This window comes from Podarcis pityusensis, assembly GCF_964106645.2.
Source record: "Podarcis pityusensis genome assembly, chromosome: 15".
Classification (NCBI taxonomy): domain Eukaryota; kingdom Metazoa; phylum Chordata; class Lepidosauria; order Squamata; family Lacertidae; genus Podarcis; species Podarcis pityusensis.
In genome coordinates this window covers 38,013,590-38,034,067 of record NC_138040.1, presented here as the reverse complement: position 1 = coordinate 38,034,067, position 20,478 = coordinate 38,013,590, and the positions used below count along the sequence as shown (strand labels likewise).

General features: G+C 49.3%; 1 protein-coding gene across 3 annotated transcripts in view; it reads right to left on the bottom strand.

Moving 5' to 3' along the window:
* Positions 1-4,724: 4,724 nt before the first annotated feature.
* Positions 4,725-20,478, bottom strand: part of RNF122 (ring finger protein 122) — a 40,278-nt gene continuing 24,524 nt past the window's right edge. For 2 of the 3 annotated variants that reach the window (XM_080982667.1, XM_080982669.1), the window contains exons 3-6: positions 13,357-13,402; positions 11,491-11,532; positions 9,325-9,407; positions 4,725-5,776 (exon numbers count right to left, since the gene is read on the bottom strand). In XM_080982667.1, coding sequence (XP_080838793.1) covers positions 5,662-5,776; positions 9,325-9,407; positions 11,491-11,532; positions 13,357-13,402 — 286 coding nt within the window. In that variant the 3' untranslated portion in view covers positions 4,725-5,661. The remainder of the gene's footprint in view (positions 5,777-9,324; positions 9,408-11,490; positions 11,533-13,356; positions 13,403-20,478) is intronic. The other variant, XM_080982668.1, reaches the window with a different exon arrangement.

Sequence of the window (20,478 nt, the reverse complement as noted above, 5' to 3'; positions counted from 1 at the left end):
GCCTTAGGAGCCCTTGGTGGGGACATGGCCTTCTCAGTGACTGCTCCCAGACTTTGGATCTCAGATCAGCTCCCTCCTGGTTGTCCTTCCACCTTCTTGTTCCAACAGCCTTTGCGAACTGCTTTTCTAATGAAAGGACTGGTGCCATGCTGTTTTTATTGTAATTATTTGTATGTTTTAAACAAGTTTAATACATGTATATAGTTTTAATTCTATTAATATTTAATTTTTTTAATGACTGTATTTTTCTATGTTTTTAGGGATTCTTGTTTTTTATCTGCCCCTCAAGGAAAAAGGCAGTGTTCCGGTATATATAATAATGACCATGTTAAACATCTATAATTTTTATTATTGCAAAGAAAAGTACTTGGTGATATAAAATATTGCACTACAATGTTAAATTATTTAAAAGTGTAAGGATGTAGGTTTATATATATATAAAGGTAAGCAAATTAGTATGTGCCATAGCATGTGTATATGTCATTTCAAACTAAGGACAGAACTATTACACTAAATTAGAATTAAATCTCTCATTAAATGTCATTTAAAGAACAGAAAATAGATTATTAATTCCAAAAAAAGTCCACCATCCACAGTTAGTTACATTGATTACAAAGAGAATTATCAGCAGGTACTAAACTAAAATCATGGCCACTGGTCCCATCACCTCCTGGCAAACAGAAGGGGAAGAAATGGAAGCAGTGACAGATTTTACCTTCTTGGGCTCTATGATCACGGCAAATGGTGACAGCAGTCACGAAATTAAAAGACGCGTGCTTTTTGAGAGAAAAGCGATGATAAACCTAGACAGCATCTCAAAAAGCAGAGACATTACCATGTCAACAAAGATGCGTATAGTTAAAGCTATGGTTTTCCCAGTAGCGATGTATGGAAGTGAGAGCTGGACCATAAAGAAGGCTGATCGCCGAAGAATTGATGCTTTTGAATTATGGTGCTGGAGGAGACTCTTGAGAGTCCCATGGACTGCAAGAAGATCAAACCGATTCATTCTGAAGGAAATCAGCCCTGAGTGCTCACTGGAAGGACAGATCCTGAAGCTGAGGCTCCAGTACTTTGGCCACCTCATGAGAAGAGAAGACTCCCTGGAAAAGACCCTGATGTTGGGAAAGATGGAGGGCACAAGGAGAAGGGGACGACAGAGGACGAGATGGCTGGACAGTGTTCTCGAAGCTACCAGCATGAGTTTGACCAAACTGCGGGAGGCAGTGGAAGACAGGAGTGCCTGGGATGCTCTGGTCCACTAAGAATGGATTGCATTTAAAAGTATTGTGCCCTGCTGTAAGAACTGCAGAACTCTAAATCATGAGGGTTAGTATTACACAATCTTGTTCCTGTGCTGCTTTTTCATTTCGCAGGTCCACAAAGTGTCTCACAGCAACAACTTGGAAAAGGCAGTATTGCAAAAACGGGAATGTCCCATGGAGGCATTTGGGAAAAGATGAACAGAATTTCAACCTACCAATTTTGCATTTAATATGGGGGATGATGAGGATGAGGATGATTAATTGAATTTATATGCCGCCCTATAACCAGACGTCTCAGGGTGGTTCACAGAATCAAATCAAAATATGAAGCCACGAAATGCAGAATCAAAATAAAAACAATAAAATACAATGTCCCCCCCTTTTTTAAGGGCATAGGATGTCAATCAATTCAACCAAAGGCCTGGTTAAACAGGAACGTTTTTGCCTGGTGCCTAAAGGTATATAACGAAGGTACCAGGCGAACGTCCCTGAGGAGAGCATTCCACAGATGGGGAGCCACTGCAGAGAAGGCCTGTTTTCATGTTGCCATTCTCAGAACCACTCGAGGAAGGAGGCACATGAAGGAGGGCCTCAGAAGATGACCTCAGGGTCTGGGTATGTTGGAAAGAGGAGGTCCTTGAGGCATTGCAGTCCTGAGCTGTTTAAGGCTTTATAGGTCAGAACCAGCACTTTGAATTGGGCCTGGAAACTAATTGGTAGCCAGGGCAGTCGGACCAGGATCGGTGTAATATCCTCAAACCGTCATGCTCTGGCGAGCAACCTGGTTGCTGAATTCTGCACTAGCTGAAGTTTCTGAACTGTCTTCAGAGGCAGCACTACGTATAATGCATTGCAGTAATCTAACCTTGAGGTTGTCAGAGCACAGGCCACAGTAGTTAGGCTATCACTGTCCAGATAGGAGCGTAGCTGGGCCACCAGCCAAAGCTGATGGAAGGCACTCCGGGCCACTGAGGCCACCTGAGCCTCGAGTGACAGCAAAGGATCCAAGCTACAAACCTGCTCCTTCAGAGGAAGTGCAATCCCATCAAGAGCAGGCGATTTCCCACCCATCTGAGCTAGGGGAATCACCCCCTAACAGTGCTTCAGTCTTATATGGATTGAGTTTCAGTTTGTTGGCTCTCATCCAGTCCATTACTGAGGCAAGACACTGGTCCAGCTCTTCCACTGCCTCACCTGCAGATGTAAAGGAGAAATAGAGCCAGCTGTCATCAGCATACTGCTGATAATGTACTCCAAACCACTGGATAACGTAGGGCAGTGTTTCCCAACCTTGGGCCTCCAGCTGTTTTCGAACTACAATTCCCATCATCCCTGACCACTGGTCTTGCTAGCTGAGGATTATGGGAGTTGTAGTCCAAAAACAGGTGGAGGCCCAAGGTTGGGAAATGCTGACGTAGGGGATAGGATTGAGCCCTGCAGAACCCCACATGAAGGTTCCACGGGGCTGAAAAGCATTCCCCAAGCAACACCTCCTGGAATGACCATCCAAGTAAGATTGGAACCACCGCAAAGCAGTGCCAACCACCCCTAGTTTGCACAGTTGCTCCAGTAGGATGCCATGGTCATTGGTATCGAAAGCCACTGAGAGGTCGAGAAGAATTAACAGGGACATGTTTCCCTTGTGTCTCTCTCGACAGAGGTCATCATATAGGGTGACCAAAGCAGTCTGGCAATCCCAAACTGCCAGCAGCTGGGCAGCCTTTGGCAGGTCTTTTAATGCCTCTCTCAGCAATTGCTATGAAGATAACATGGTGAAGGTGAGGATGTCTCACTTTGTTCTCCTTGGAAAGAAGGCAGGATATCAATGAGATGTATGAATCAGCTAGAAAGGGATCCTGAAAGCTCAAATATGGAGACTGGTGGCCACTAGGGGGAAGCGCTTGGTGGTAGAGCATCTGCTTTGCGAGTAGGTCCCAGATATAATCCTGGCATCTCCAGGTCTGAAATTCAGGAGAGCTGCTGTCGGTCAGTATAGAGGCAATGCTGAGCAAGGTGGACCAGTGATCTGACTCAGTATAAGGCAGCTTCCTGTTTAGCTGAGGAATGTAAAGGTAAAGGGACCCCTGACCATTAGGTCCAGTCATGACCGACTCTGGGGTTGCGGCACTCATCTCGCTTTATTGGCTGAGGGAGCTGGCGTACAGCTTCCGGGTCATGTGGCCAGCATGACTAAGCCGCTTCTGGCGAACCAGAGCAGCGCACGGAAACACCGTTTACCTTCCCGCCGGAGCGGTATCTATTTATCTACTTGTACTTCATGCTTTCGAACTGCTAGGTTGGCAGGAGCTGGGACCGAACAACGGGAGCTCACCCCGTCGCGGGGATTCGAACAGCCAACCTTCTGATTGGCAAGCCCTAGACTCTGTGGTTTAACCCACAGCACCACTCACGTTGAGGAATGTACCATGAGCTAAAACAGAGGCCAAGCCCCATAAACTGTTGGTGGGGCTGCTTGGTTGGCACTGGTCCACATTCTCCATTTTTGGAATGCCCCCCATTGGTGAGGTGCCTCCCCCTTATTAACCTACAGCAGGCATTTAAACAGATTTCTGCTCACCCAGGGGTTTGATAGCCGAATGATAACTGCATTTCCAGCAGCCTTGACATTATTAGCTATGAACTGGTGTGGCAAAACACCCTTCAATGTTTATTCCCCCCCTTATTTTATTTTTTAATTATATCATTTTGTTGTTTGCCACCCTGGCTTCCTTTGGGAGGCACGGCAGGACAGGAATTTAATATTTATTTATTTTTTTAATACCTTGAGCCTTTAAGAAAAAAGAACATTTAAATGAGGGATGTTGGGAATCGAACCTGGGATTTTCTGCATGCAAAGCAGATACTCTGCCACTGAGCCACAATTGATCTACCAAGGATATGGAAAGTCAAGGAAGTATTTGGCCAAGTCTTACCAGCTTTTTAATTCAGCACAGCACCCTTTAATCCAGAAGTTATTTTTAAATATATTTTTTAAATTAAATTTTATATTAAGATAATGCTGATAAATTCCAACAAAGAGTTACATGCTTAAACTAGCCCTATATAAGCAAATAATAATAATGTAATAATGAGTGGGGACACTCAAATAACTGGAATTGCTGAATACTTAGCCAGTGCTTCAACTATCTGTTTCACAGCCTCTCCAAAAGTGATGATAAATACAGCGGTTTCGTTTTTGAAATGTATATATATTTTAAAAAATAAACGAAATATCAGCCAACAGGTTTCAGAGAAAGTAGATTTATTTTTCTGTACAAGGGTAAAACAGGAAGAAAAAGTTCAAAGGCCACTTAAGAAAATACATCCCAGCCTTCTTTCAAATCAAAGAGAGGAATCACACTTGTCTTTTGTTATCTTCTCCTTCCCCATGACCTGTGCATAAGGAATGACGAGAGGCAAAGTGTGGCCCCCTCTCCCCCACCCCACAGCCTCCCCCCCCCACACTTCTAATGCAGCTACGTGGGAAAGGCAAAAACACCTTTGTGCTCTGAAAGCACAAAGGTCACATCGACACCATACATTTAAAGCACTCTTGCACCACTTTGAACAGTCACGGCTCCCCTCAAAGAATCTTGCGAACTCGAGTTTGGTAAGGCTTTTGGGAACTATAGCTGTATCCTATACAACTCTCCATATCCTCAAACTACAGTTCCCAGGATTCCTTTAGGAAAGCCCTGGCTTTTGTAGCAGTGCAGGAGTGCTTCAAAATTGATGGTGTGGACACGGGTTTTGCTGGGGAGTGTCTTCTGCAGCAGCCAGGAGGTTTCCATTTAAGTCTTACTGTAAACATGGACTCTAGGTTTTGCGGAGAAGAACCCTGCGATTGGTCTAGATCAGGCGGCGCCCAAGCTAAAGCTCCCGATTTTAATCGTAAAACGGACCCTTCTGAGGAGGGGCCCAAGTGGGGTTGGGGAACTGGCTTCCTAGAAAGAGTTCATTAGGCCTGCTAAAAGAGCCGAGGGGGGTGGGGTTGGGGTCATCACCCTGCAATTGGTTCTGACCAGTATTTCCTAGACGAAGGGAAGACTTGGCATCGTAACGTCCTGTTGTAGGAACCAAGTGCAAGAGACTTGTGTTGTCCTTGTAGGATGTCCTCTGCTCCTAAGCCCTTTTGTGTGCCGGAGGACCGAGACAAACGCAGATCCTGGCACAGGTTTGACCAACCTTCCCCCAAAATTTGCCCCCAGACCGGGGACACACAACAAGGCCAGCTTGTTGCACTAGGTACAATTCCCCGTTGCCTCCTTTGAGGAGGAGACAGTCCCCAGTGGGAAGTCTCTGCAGCTGGCGGCACAAGTTTTAGTGCAGACCCCTCGCCCAGGCAATTATCTATGTCAGTAGAAGGTCTGCTTTGGGGGAAGCGGGAGGCTGGACGTCACACCAGCTCGTCCAAGAGGATGCTAATGCTCTGGTGAGGCTCCGCAGGGCCTGCGATGGGCTTGTTGCACATGGGGCAGACGCAGCGAACTTCCAGCCATTTCACGAGGCACCTGCAGCCAAAATGGAAGTGGGGGAGGGAGGACGGGGTGGGGGGAGAGGTGTATTTTGACAGCATTAAAAGCTGAGCTGCTATAGCTTAGTCGGAAGAGCATGAGACTCTTAATCTCAGGGCCATGGATTGGGCCAAAGACTGCTGCATTGCAGAATCCAACCCTATGATTCTAGGATGATGTTTTAGCTCAAAGGTAGGGGTAAACTTCAAGGGATGCGGGTGGCGCTGTGGTCTAACCACTGAGCCTCTTGGGCTTGCTGATCAGAAGGTCAGTGGTTCGAATCCCCACGACAGGGTGAGCTCCTGTTGCTCGGTCCCTGCTCCTGCCAACCTAGCAGTTCGAAAGCACGTCAAAGTACAAGTAGATAAATAGGTACCATTCAGGTGGGAAGGTAAACGGCGTTTCCGTGCGCTGCTCTGGTTCGCCAGAAGCGGCTCAGTCATGCTAGCCACATGACCTGGAAGCTGTACGCCAACTCCCTCGGCCAGTAAGCAAGATGAGCGCCGCAACCCCAGAGTTGTCCGCGACTGGACCTAACGGTCAGGGGTCCCTTTACCTAGGGGTAAACCTCACAAATATGGCCCTCTGTCAGCCCCTTGGCAACCTCCCTAAGTCAAGCCCCCTCCCAGTCACACCCATTCTCCCTGGGCTGTCCCCTTGCTGGCTTTGCTTTTTGCCGGGCTAGAATGTGACCTTGAGCTCTGGCAGTGCCTCTAACCTTGCTTTGATGGCATTGCAGGGCAGGCTGGGCGAGTGTGTAGAAACTAGAAGACTCTGAAGGCAACATTCACATTCATCCCTCTGCCCATTTTTGCTTATGGCCCTGCCACACCACTGGCACACAGCCCCTATGAGGTTGCTCTGAAGGAATTGCAGCTCTTGGGCTCAGAAGTTTTACGCAGCCACGAGGTAAGGTATAGCCTGGCTCACAGAGAATGCTATGGATCTACACATGCGTGTGCATGCTCTGAGCACACATGTGGCACTGGAACTGGCATGTGCATGTCGCTTCCAGCATTTCTGGTTCCACGGGAGCCCGGAAGTGTGCAGAAAGAGCCTCCAGCGGCCCAGCTGCTGCAATTCTCCTTTTCCTGCCTCTTCTGCTCCTATCCACAGCCAGACAGGGAGGCAGGGCAATGTAAGCTGCAAAGTGATCCTAGCACTGGCTTCTCCAAGTCACTTGCTCCCTGTTACCCCACTGCCTTGCCATGGCTCCCGATTTCTCTTCGGAAAACGCCAGGGTCGGCTTGCACAAGCCAGCTGGGATTTTAACCCCAGGCGACTGCAGGTGTTGTGTTTGGCCTGACTCCCAGGGTTGTGGCACCTGCTGCATGGAGAGGATGCCAGGGGGTTAATGAATGGTTTGAACACAAGTTTATGGGCCCAGACAGATAATAATGGAGCCACCATTCATCCAGAACAACCTGGATTAGAATTGGGGATTCTGGGCTCTGTGAGCAACTGCCCTGCGTTGATCATCTGGGCTGTGATTCAGAATTTACTCCTGGGCTGTTCCACAAGACAGAAAGATATCTCTAAAGCAGCAGTGACTAATTTGGTGCCACCCAGATGTTGCTAGACTCCAACTTCCCTCACCCCTCACCATTGACCTTGCTGGCTAAGGGCCGATAAGAGCTGGAGTCCATCAACATAAGAAGCGCACCTTGTTGGCTACCCCTGCTATAGAGGGCTTCTTGTTTGAGCTGGGACTTCACCTGAGGCTCGGCAGTGTTGGGGGCTGCCCCACCCACCATTTGCAAGCTCACTTTCAGGCTGGTCAAGTGGAGGCGGTCAATTGGCAGGTTACAATTCAACCCCTGAAATAACCCGCCAAACACTTTCAGGGACAGTGGAAGGAGCTTGCAATCTCAACATGTTCATGGTGGGTGAGCCCTTAAAAAAACCAAAAACCCTCTCCCCTTTTAATTTCGTTCCAGTTCTGTTTTTAATATAGCTTTTTAAGCCCTGCTGCTTTTGCTCCTAGCACTCTTGACGCTGACATTAGTGAGGAAGGGAGGGGGTAACCCTAGGAAGGCCCCCCTCCTGTGAGGATTCAATCTGCCATCAAGGCAGCTGTTGGAGAGACCAATATTTCAAGCACATTTGAAGCCCATGGCTCCCCCCACAAAAGACTCACGGCAACTGCAGTTTACCCTTCACAGAGCTACAATTCCCAGCAGCCTTAATAAACTACAATTCCTGGGATTCTTCAGGGCAATGTGCTTTAAAAGAAATGTGTGTATGGGGCCTGTGGGGCAGGAGTTGTCCTGACCCCCTGCCTGGAACATAATCACCATCTCTGTTTCCAGCTCTAATCTAGTTGGGGGGGGGGGCTGTTTCCAGACAACAAATGATCTTTATTAAGAGCAAGACAGCCAGAACTGCCACAGACATTGGCTGCAACTGCAACTTGGAAACTTGTGCTTGAGCTTGCTTTCCCCTCCTCCCGTCCATTCCCTTTTTCCTTTCATGCTATGTCTTTTCTTTTAGATTGGGAGGTTGAGGGCAAGGGACCGTCTCAGAAGATATATATATATATATTTAGCCTTTGGGAATAGACGGTGTGATATAAATGCCACAAACAAATAAATAATACGTAAACTTCCCACAAGCCCTCCAAGAAGGAAGGATGGGGGGGAGGGGGGAGCAGCAGGCAATATGCTGCAAACCAGCCAGTAGAGCTGGCAGCTTTTTTATTTTTAAAAAGGTAATAAGAAAGAAAACAAATAGAAAACTTAAAAGAAGTTTAAGTTTTACCTTCAAATCATTTTACCTCTTCCCTGGTCATTTCAACACTATTCCAGTGGATGCTCGGGTTGTGAATGTGATCCCTGCGGGAGGCACATTCGCAACTCGCAGCATTCGCAACCCACAGTGCAGCGTCTGCGCACGCCCGGGTTGCCATTCGGCACTTCTGCATATGCGCAAAGCACGATTTAGCGCTTCTGTGCATGTGCGACCGCCAAAACCCGGAAGTAACCCATTCTGGTACTTCCGGGTTTCGGCACATCCGTAACCTGAAAAAACGCAACCTGAAGCGTCTGTAACCCGAGGGATGACTGTATTTTGCATCAGGGGTTCAGCCAAAATCTGCCCCCCCCATTCAACTATCTTCCCCTCAATTGAAACAAATGTAGCCCTCATTTCGATGGGTTCTTTGTTCCTACTCTTGGCTCGGCAGAAGTTTTAACCCACCTTAAGGTGCAGAGCGGATAATAAACAATCTATCAAGCAAACAATAGGTGCAACCCTGGTTCCCTTCTGACCGCCGGCAATGGCTCTGAGCCTTGGCATTTCACAGTCCGGTTTGATCCAGGCCTCGGCCTACTCCTGCCAACCTCGCAAAGATGCCCTCCCTCCCCGCAGCCCAAGAGGTTTTCAGAAACAAAAGCCAGGCTCCCTCCCCTCGCCTCTTTCTGTGGGCAAAGGCGCCCATCTCCTCTCCCCAGCCGCATGCACCAAAGGGCGTTAACTGAACGCCGGGCCTCTTGCCAAGCCGAGAGGCACAAAAGCATCTATTTGGCCCATCCTTGGCAGCTACTCACTTTCTGTGGAAGGCATGTTGGCATGGCAACACTCCCAGCTCATCTTTCACTTTAAAGTCTTCTAGGCAGACGGCACAAGTCTGCTGTGGAGAAAGGGGGGGGGGGAGAGAGAGAAGAAGAGGCGTACATTACAAAGCTGTCTCCTGCGTGCCCACCCACAGCAGATCTCAGTGCGAAAGACGGGCCTCGTCATGTTTTGCAAAGGCTGGGTGAGAAACAGGAGTTAGAAGAGTCAGAGGAACTGCCCAGTTTTGCTTCTGCCAAATCATTTGACCCAGTTGCCGTGGAAGAGACACAGCTCAGGGATTGTGCATCTGCCTTGCATGCAAAAGGTCCCAGGTTCAGTTCCTGGCATCTCCAGGGCAGGGCTTGGGTACTACTGCAATGCGCTCTACGTGGGGCTACCTTTGAAGGTGACTCGGAAACTGCAGTTAATCCAGAATGCGGGAGCTAGACTGGTGACTGGGAGCGGCCACCGAGACCATATAATACCGGTCCTGAAAGATCTTCATTGGCTCCCAGTACGTTTCCGAGCACAATTCAAAGTGTTGGTGCTGACCTTTAAAGCTTTATTTAGACAAATTCATGGAGCCTAGCAATGGCTACCAGCCATGATGGCTGTGCACATCTGTATTGGAGGTAGTGTGCCTTGAAAAGACAATTAAGGGAAAGCTTAATGAAGGATAAAGCTATCAGTGGCTGCTGGTTATCATAGCTACATACCGTGTCCAATTCTGGGCACCACAGTTTAAGAAGGATGTTGACAAGCTGGAATGTGTACAGAGTAGGGCAAACTAAGAGGATATTTCCATTCCACCTTAAAAGGGAGCAGGATGTTTGTGTCACAGCCTGCGTATTTCCTGTTCACAGGATGTTTCTGTTGTGTCTTTGCTTTCGTTTCTCTCTCTGTGTCAGAGACACTGAAGCAGGCAGTCATGTTTTTCTTTGTTCTGACCAACGCTGAATAAACTTGTAAATAATACTCTCCTGCGTGCATCTTTCGCTGTGAATTATCTGCTGATAGAGCGTGCATCAGCTCTGGAATGTGGCAAGCTATTTCTGGAGCTCGTGTCGCTAATTGCTGATACTGCGTGTCTACGGGAGATCGATGGACGTCCGGAGGCGACTTGTGGGGCCATGATGGACTTTGTCTCCCTGGCAGTATCCCAACAGTTGACAAGCTGGAATGTGTGCAGAGTAGGGCAAACTAAGAGGATCAAGGGTCTGGAAAGTAAGCCTTATGAGGAACGGTTGAAAGAGCTGCGTATGTTTCACCTGGAAAAGAGGAGACTAAGAGAAGATAGAATAGCCATCTTCAAATATCTCAACGGCTGTCACATGGAAGAGGGAGCAAACCTTTTGTGTCTAATGTAGATTACCCCTATCTTTATACTTTTTGCACCATTTTCAATTTAGAAAGAGTAACAATTTTGAGGTCTTAGAACAAAGGAAGGGTGTCAATATCTGTATATGTACGTAATGATTAGAATGATGATATGGTTTTATTTGTAGATGTGTGTTTTTGTTTGTTTTTTTCTCTTGTATTTTGTTTTCTTGTTTGTACTGTTTTATTTTGGATTCAATGTTTGTAATTTCTGCTGTAATTTTGCATTGAAAATAAAAATTTAAAAAAAAACCTGGAAGAGGGAGCAAGCTTGTTTTCTCCTGCTCTGGAGGCCGGGACTTGAACCAATGACTTCAAGTTACAAGAAAGGAGATTCCAACTTTCTGACAGTCAGAGCTGTTCGACAGTGGAATGGACTCCCTCAGGAGGTGATGGAGGTTTTAAAGCAGAGGTTGGATGGCCATCTGTCTTGGATGCTTTAGCTGAGATTTCTGCATTGCAGGGAGTTGGACTAGATGACCTTTGGGGTCCCTTCCAACTCTACAATTCTATGATTCTCTCTCCACTGCCGGAGGCAGTATGATTCTGAACAGCGTTTGCTGGGAATCACAAGTGGGAAGAGTGTTGTTGCATTTCGACCCCGATTTTGAGCTTCCCAAAAGCCTCTGGTTTGCCACTGTGGCCTCTGGCCTGATCCAGCAGGGCTCTTCTTACTTTCCCCTCCCCATGTGCCCCAGAAAGAAACTGCAAGGGAGCCTTGCTTTCTAAATGTTGGTTAAAAGCCAGCCCCTTTCATCCATCAAAGTGGATTCTATACTCACCCCATGTAAGTTTAGCTTTCTGGCATCACCTTTTAAAACCACCTGAGAGGAAGAAAGGAAAGAGAAGGAGGCAGATTAGCATCAGGGCACCAGAAATGAATGATCAGGGCATGTATTTTAATCCTGCTGACTACTGTGCAGACAGACAGTGACTGCTGCTGAACACTGAAAACCTTGGTTTATACAGAAACCACATAAATCACACAGGCAGACTTGCTGGGTGGGGAGATCTGGCCCAGATAATTCGGGCTTTGGCAAACTTCCCCATTGTTTTTCTCTTTGCTCAAACTTTTCCGTCCTTTCTGATCAGCACATAGCTTTGACTCTTCGTGGAAACGTCTGCTGTGCAAGCGCATATCTGCAATACAGCAGCGCCCTGCAAAAGCCACTCTGAGGTCTGAGATGTGTAGGTATTGGTGAGTGAAGGTGTACATCAAAGCAGTTCGTGGGTGGAAGGACAACTGCAAACTACTGATTGCCAGGTTATTCTGACGAAAACAGAAAAAGTGATGGAAACTGCCGATGTTCGCTTATTCATCTCACATCCGGAACATAAATCACTCTGTTGGTATTCGCGGTTTGCTCCCACCCCAGCCCACAAATGATATGCAATTGGTGATACGTAATTGTCATCAATTGATTTGAATTGTGTTTCCTTTGCACTGAACGGAATGTTGTGGAAATAGTCACCTCATACATTACACTGAATCCGTCAGTCTATGTGAATAAATATGCAAAATCCGTCAAATAGCAGAGAGATGAGTAACTCTGCATTTGGTGGAAACTGAGCCGAAGCAGAACGGAAGCAGCACAGATTGTCATGAAAACAGGACACAATGGAAACAACCAGTGCTTTTTTCCTGGGGCTCCTCAAGAGCACGCAGTACTGGCACCCTTTCCGCCCAAATGTTAAAAGTGTGGCACTTAACAACTTCATGGTTAGTAATGCCAACTTTTTTCCAATTAAAAAAACCACAGGAAACAACTGTCTTCTTACATCCAGAATGCTGATAGGTAGGGTTGTGGAAAGATTAATATTGCACACCTAACACCAACCACTGCCTCTGCATACTAGTCAGAGTGGAAGTTGGTAGGGGCGGGCATGCAAGTTGCTACACCAGCCTGGAGCTGGCACAACAACCAGGCCTCATGCTGTCATGTGTTGGCAATACAGCAGGCTCAGGATTCCTTCCCTGCCTCTGGAACATGGCATTTTGGGTCTTCCTGCTGCTGGTGGGTTCCTAACCAGCAGCACTTCCCCATGTTTGGTAGGTGGAAAGTGGCGCTCCACACTACCTGAATGAGGCCGGTGTAATAATGCAGGCAGAGGCTGGCAGGACTGAGAGACACCTCTGCCTTCTATCCCTGCCCAAAGGGGAGATTGCATTGCTCTGTTCCTTCAGATTGCTTGGTTGGCTGGTTGTCAGGTGTTTGGGAAGTGCTGTGCAATGGGGGCACAGAAGCAGGTGCTCCAAAAGCCACTTTTTGCCAAGCTATGCTTTTATGTGCCCCACACCCAGTGTCACTTGTAGGGCAGGAGGCTGCAGCTTGCACAAAATGGCCTCGCAGGGAAACGGGAACGCTTGGTGGGCCAGATTAAGCCTATGGGACAGAGCTTCCTCACTTCAGGTATATAGAATTTCAGCTTTACATGGCTATGTTAGGGATACAAGATTGGCAAAAGATTTCCTGCTTTGTTCTAGATTATGAACATCTCACTTCCTGTTGCACACTAAGGTGCTGGCAAGCCCAGAAAGGCATCTCAGCTCCTTCCCATACCTGCTCAGGAACTAAACCATTCCCTTGATCATAGTTTGGAAAGCAAAAGGGGAAAAAATATTTAAAACCGGGTCATAGCCCTGTTACCTCTTTGTATCCAAATCTTTCACTCTGTGCCTGATGTCGAAGTTTACTGCAGAGGGAAAGGGAACATTTTTTAAGTTAACAGGAAAAACCCAAGCATGCTAAAAAACTTCTAATAAAGGAGAGACTACCAGCTTCTAAGGCAATCTGCTATGCTAGCAAACCGCTCATACCATCCAGCACTTCTTCCTCATGCTTACCCTAAATCCAGTGTGGAAACCACTGGCCCTCCAGATGTTGCTGAACTACAAAGCCCATCATCCTTGGCCATGCTTGTGGGGCTGATGGGAGTTGCGGTTCAGCAGCATTTCAAGGCTTGTCTACTGTGCACCCATTTTTCAATCACTCGGTCCCACAAAGCTACACTACTTACGGTCTTAGGTGACCTGTGTGATCCCAGCCAAACTGACGACTTCCCCTGCTCTCACAGAAACATAATGCAAACATACTGCCAGTTTTGCCCCCTATTTGTAACAATGTCATTCCTTCAGAGCAGCTGATCCATATCAGAGGTTTTATCAACACATGGAAGAAAAGGCAGGATAGTTGTTAAGGCCAAGAAATCCCTGAACTTTGTAAAAGGCGAAAGATTTATACGATCTGAAGAGAAACCAGAGGACTATTGTATTGATGAAAACTAAGTGTGTGAAGGTTTATAAAATGCAATATAAAATTAGGAAATGCGTATTTAAAAATTTGAATAATGGATGATTGTCAGAGAGGTTGAAGGAAGTCTAAAAGAGAAAATATGTGATAAATTTAGATTGGATACTATAAATGTATGTTGGAAAATTTAATAAAATTTTTTTTTAAAAAAGAAATCCCTAAACTTTGGAACTCACTGCCTATTGACAGCAAGCAGGCTCCTTCACTGTACTCTTCCCAGTGCCTGCTTAAAACATTTTTGTTTAGGCAAGCCTGCCCAGACATATGGAAGCTACATGTGTTAATCTGTTTTTAGTTTATTGTTGATTTTAATCAGCTTTTGAATGTTTTTCAATATGTGGTTTTAACCGCCTTTTATTGATAATGCTTTTTTTCTTTTCTTGTTGCAAACTGCTTTGAGGGTTTATTACGATCACGTGGCATATATAGGTCATTAAATAAAAATAAATGAGCTGTGACATCAAAGACAAGCGGCAAGGCTTTGTTATGTCAAACTGGCAACATCTCATTTGATTGCAGTAATTTTATACGTGGGGCTGCCTTTAAAGATTATTTTACAAGAACTTATATTTAAAAGCGTATGCATGATGTGTTTCCCAATTAATCCTGGGTGCTTTTGAAGTAGATTTAAATATTTCTGCAATTGATTAATCTTAACCAGGGAGGGGGAGCATCCTTTTGCTTGCGGGTCGCATTCTCTCCTGGGCAAATTTCTGAGGCATGAATGCCACTGAAGGGCAATGCCAAGAGCAGAGGTGTCTAGAGTAATGGTACATTCCAGCCACACAAACGTCGTAGGTTTCTACACATGTGCGCAAACATGCCCTCCATCCAGGTGAACAGGCGGCATTAAGGACACATTCCTACCCGACAGAAGTACGCAAGGAGTATGCAAAGAAAGATAAGTAATGGGTGTGGCCTGGGAACAGGGGCGTGGCCTAATGAGAATCCCGAGGGCCAGATTTGGCCCCTGGGCTTGCGGTTCCTCACCTCTGTGCTAAGCAATTTAATCAGTGGAACACTGAAACCCTAGCAAGAAACAACAAATAAAATCAATGTGCAATTATTGCCTACATACGCTGTGGACTTCTGAATGGTGGCTTATCGCCACACATTGGGAGGCTGCTTTTCCAGACAGCCGTTCGGCAAAAAGAAAAACAACAACCAATTGGTCCCAGGCAGATGACACCTGCTGGGATTGGTTGCACAGAGTCATTCCTGCTTCCAGAACTTTTTTTCCCTAGGACTGCAAAGCAGAAGAAAGTGAGAGTGCAACTGCTGAGCCATATGCTTCAAGATTGGAAGCTCAATGGAAAACAAGCTGGAGCTGCCCCTGGGCAGGCAGTTAAAATGCTCAAGGGATGCTGGCAATGAACCTGGCTCCAATCCTGAGGCTTAGAACTTTTGGTCAAGGCTCATTCACACACCTCGCCAGGACAAGCACCCATTCACTGCTGTGGAAGTCAAACCGGCTGGCCTGAGCTGCTGGAGGCAGGAAACAGACAGTGAATAATAGGGCTGGGCTAGGGGCCACCACATTGGAAAGAGCTGTAGCTCAGTGGTAGAGCATCTGCTTTGCATGCAGAAGGTCTCTGGTTCAATCCCCAACACCTCCAGGTAGGAGCCATGCCAGTGTCATTCTTGACTTGCAGCCACCTTCAACATGAATCAAGAAGGACCAGAGAGAGCTAAAGGACTCTGTATCTGGAGAGTGGGATTAAGAGTGCTGAAACCTCAACCTAATCCTAAGAACTGAGGCCAAATATGCCCAGAACCAACTTTTTTACTCTCGTCTTGTCGCATCTTCTGGCTGGGATTGCGTCAGTTGAACCTTTTAGTTTAGCAATGTAACACTGGTGTCAGAGTTGCTTCCAGATCCTAGCTCACAGAGGATCACGCTAGCCAGCGATCATTAAATAAAAGTCTTTATTGAGTTACAGTTTCCATTCTCAAGCTGCTGCGTGCAACCCTACGTCTAATGGTTAGATCGGCGAAGCTCCGTCTGAGTCTCCGCCCCTTGTACACCAACTTAATATCCTAGCCCTGCGCCACCTTTTCCGCCTGACTGTTCTTCTCTGGGTCCCTCTGCCCCCCGGGGTCTCTTCCTTCCGGGATTCCTCTGACGCTGACCCCCCTGACTCTTCTCCCTCCTTTCGGCGGGCTTTAGGACCTGGCTCCCTTTCCGGGCTGCCTACTGCGCCACCTTCCTGTGCATTTGAACTTGGCGCGCGCGCCCAACCTTCCACCTTCCGTCTGACCGTTTCTTCGCTCCCCGATGGAGGTGTGGCCACTCCTGACTCGTGCCCTCCCCCCTGTTGTGAGCTGCCAGCGCTTGATCCCTGGCGCCCTTCCTCTTCCCTGCTCTCTGGCGGTGACGCTGGTCCCGATTTCCAACTGCTCCCCTCTGAGTCCCCTCTGGCTCTATCTTCCTGGGGTGTCCCCCTAGGCTCCCCCCTTGCCCTGGCCACTGGTGCTCCTTTCTGTGAATCTTCTGATTCACTGGAAAGACTCGGAGATCTCGGGTCGTCGTCATCACTCATCTTTTCTTCTGCCTCCTCCCCCTCGCTCTCTGTTTCCTCCCTTGCCCTTGCCTCTGCTCCTGAACCCCTGACATCCATCCCCCCCTCGAAGCCCCCTCTTCCCCCCTCCCCTCCTTCCGGTGCGGGATCTGGGTGCTGCCGCGTCAGGGGGACGAATGTCGGATACAGTTCGCTTCCCGTGGCGGGCCGCCATCTGAAGTCTTCCGGTTCTTCCTCCCTGCTCTCGTTGACGACGGTCACCTCCGCTTCCATCTCTGTGCCGCCGTGCTCGAAACCCGGGTCGTCCCCGAAAACGTCCATGTCCGTCTCTCCCTCGTTGCCTTCTGGAGACGTTGCTCGTCCTGGACCCTCCAGCCACCTTCTGCGGAACTGCTCCTCTGGTCGATCATCCCACCAATACGAGGGTTCTGAAGCAGATCCCGAGGGTGACCCCTCCGGGGAACGGGCGTCTCGTGTCGGTTCCTCGTCCGAGTCGAACCCCCGGAACGTGCTGGCTGAAAGCGTGGGCGTGAAAAGCCAGTCGTCGAAAAAGTCTGCTGGCATTGGCCTATGTGGGAAGAGGGCATGAAACTCTTCTTTGAGCAGAGGTTCGTCTAAAGCGTAGCCCGGCACCCAGCTGTTGGCACTGGCCGGGGTGCCCTCCTTGGCGAGAAGGTATTCTACCCCCTCTTCCCCCCATCTGGAGTCCAAAATCTCCGTGACTTCGTTGATGCGCTCCTCCCGTGCCACTCCCCCCTGCCCGGTTCTCTCTCGGAGCGGACTCGGTGCCGTTCCTGGTTCCTGAAACCTGTGAGGTGCCTTGTAGGGAGTGAGCACCGATCTGTGGAACACCGGATGCATTCTGGAACCCTCCGGAAGAGCCAGCCTGAAAGCCACCGGGTTGACCTGTTCTTCGACTTGGTAGGGCCCCAGTTGTTTATGCCCTAGTTTCTTCTTCGCCAACGACCTGGCCGGCACTGCGTGGGCTGCTAACCAGACCCAGTCTCCCACATGGATCTCTTCGCCAACCCTTCTGTGTTTGTCCGCTTGTACCTTGTATGCGTGTTTAGCCAGCTCCAGGTGCCGCCGCAGCTGATCGTGGACCTCCTGCAACTCCGACGCGAATGCATCTGCTGTCTGCGGCTCCCCCTCCCCCATTCTTTCCAGTCCCGGGAAGGTTCTGGGGTGCCTCCCGTTGTTGGCGAAGAACGGCGTGACCCCCGTGGACACGTGCTTCGTGTTGTTGTAGGCGAACTCGGCGAGAGGCAGGTAATCCACCCACGTCGCAGGCTGTTGATTCGCATAACATCTCAGGTACTGCTGCATGATGGCATTGACCCGCTCCGCTTGCCCGTTGGTCTGCGGGTGTCTAGCCGACGCCAGGTTGATCTTGACGTTCAGGAAGCCCATCAGCCTCTGCCAGAAGTTCGAGATGAACTGTCGCCCTCGGTCGGACAGAATAGACCGCGGCAGACCGTGAACCTTGAACACGTGGTCTATGAACAGTTTGGCGGTTTGTTCCGCCGTGGCCACCTTCGCACACGGAATGAAATGTGCCATCTTGGAGAACAAGTCCACCACCACCAGCACAGCCGTCTTGCCCCTCGAGCTGGGCAGATCCGTGACAAAGTCCAGGGCCACTCTCTCCCATGGTTCGAACGGAGTTTGCAGCGGTTCCAGCAGTCCGGCCGGCGGTCTGTGCACTGGTTTGGCCCTCTGGCAGGTGTCACACCTCGCCACGTAGTCCGCGACTTCCCCTCTCATTCCGGGCCACCAGAAGTCTCTGGCTACTAATTCCACCGTCTTCTCCTTGCCAAAGTGCCCGGCAGTGGGCGCGTCGTGCAGCTGCTGCAGTACCTTGGCGCGAAGTTCGTCTCCCGGCACGTAGATGGCCCCTTTACGGATGAGCAAACCATCTCGCAGCTGGAACTCGTCGGTTGCTGCCGTGCCCCTGTGCACCTCTGCCATCTTTGCTTGCGCGAAGGAGTCATCCTGCAACGCTCATCGCACCGCCTCCAGGTCAACTGTTGCCGCCGCGCACGCCCACACTGTCGGTGCGAAGATGTGCATGGCGGCCGCTGGCGTTGCCTCCTCCAGATACTGTGGCTTACGGGAGAGAGCATCCGCCATGATGTTGGTGTCCCCCGGGACATACTCTATTCGGAAGTCGAAGTTCGCAAAGAACTCAGCCCAACGTATCTGCCTCTGGTTCAGGAACTGTGCCGTGCGCCAGTGCTCTAGATTCTTGTGGTCCGTGCAGACCTGCACCGTGTGCTTGGCGCCGATCAGGAAGTGCCTCCACGCTTTGAACGCTGCATGAATGGCCAGCAACTCCCTGTCCCAGATGGTGTAGTTCTGTTCGGACTTGCTGAGCTTCCTTGAGTAAAACGCTCCCGGCCTCCAAACCCCCTGCGGGTCTTTCTGCAGCAGGACTGCTCCCACGGCTCTGTCCGAAGCGTCTGTCTCCACCCTCATCGGCCTGCTGGGGTTGACATGAAGCAGCTGCTCTTCCGACGCGAAGAGACGCTTGAGTGCCTGAAAGGACTGCTCCGCCTGCTCTGTCCAGATGAACTTCTTTTTCTTGGAGCTGAGCGTGTCCGTGATGGCCGCTGTCTGCATCGCAAAGCCTTTGATAAACTTGCGATAGAAGTTCGCGAAGCCGACAAACCGTTGGACCTCCTTCCGGTTGCGTGGGCTTTTCCAATCCAACACTGCTCGGACCTTGGCGCTGTCCATGGCGAGCCCTTTATCAGACAACTTGTAGCCCAGGAAATCCACCTCCGTCACGTCGAATTGGCACTTCTCCAGCTTGGCGTAAAGCCTATGTTGCTGTAGCCTGCTCAGCACTTCCTTGACGTGTCTGTCATGCTCCTGCTGCGATTCCGAAAAGATCAGGATGTCATCCAAGAAACAGACGCACGTCTTGTAGAGGAGCCCCGCCAACACGTGATGCATGAAAGCTTGAAAAACGTGGGAGCCATTTTGCAATCCAAAAGGCATAACTCTATATTCGTAGGTGCCCAGGGGCATGAACATGGCTGTCTTCCACTCATCTCCTTCCCGCATGCGAATGAGGTTGTATGCCCCTCGCAGGTCCAACTTGGTGAACACTCTGCCCTTCCGTACCTTTGCGAGGAGGTCGTCGATTCGGGGCATGGGGAAGTCCGATGGCTTGGTCACACTGTTCAAGATGCGATAGTCCACTACAAGTCTTTTTTGGGGTGTGTCCCGCTTCTTAACAAAGAATACCGGACTGCCCCCCGCTGCCTTGGACTCTCGGATGAAACCGCGCTCCAAATTATGATCTATGAACTCTTTGAGTTCCTGCAGTTCGTCCTCAGACATGGAATACAGCTTCCCTTTGGGCAGCGCCGCCCCCGGCAGCAGGTCAATTTTGCAGTCATATGGTCTGTGGGGGGGTAGCCTGTCTGCCTCCTTCTCGCAGAAAACCTCCAAAAATTCTGCGTACTTGTGGGGAACCGCTTGCAGCGTGCCTAGCTGCAGCTGTGACTCCTCTTCCTCTCCTTCCTGCCGGGGCACGATGCAGTGTTCAGCGCAAAAGGAAGAGCCGAAGGTCAGCTGCCTCTGGTACCAAGCCAGCGTCGGGCTGTGCTTGTCCAGCCAACTCATGCCCAATACAATGGGCGTGTCCGATAGTTGAGTGACATTGAAGCTGATGATTTCCCTGTGATTCCCAAGTCGCATCACCATTGGTGGCGTCTGCTTCACCACTTGCCCCCCTAGCAGCTCCCTGCCATCCACCGTGACAACCTGCAGGGGCAGCGTGGCAGGCAGCAACTGCATAGCGTGCCGGTCGACAAAGTCCTGCCCTATAAAGTCCGCATTGCTTCCTGAGTCAATGGTGATTGGCACGTCCATGGTGATTCCATTGGGCAGCTGGAGAGATGCGGTGAGCCTTACTACTGGTTTGGGCGGGAGG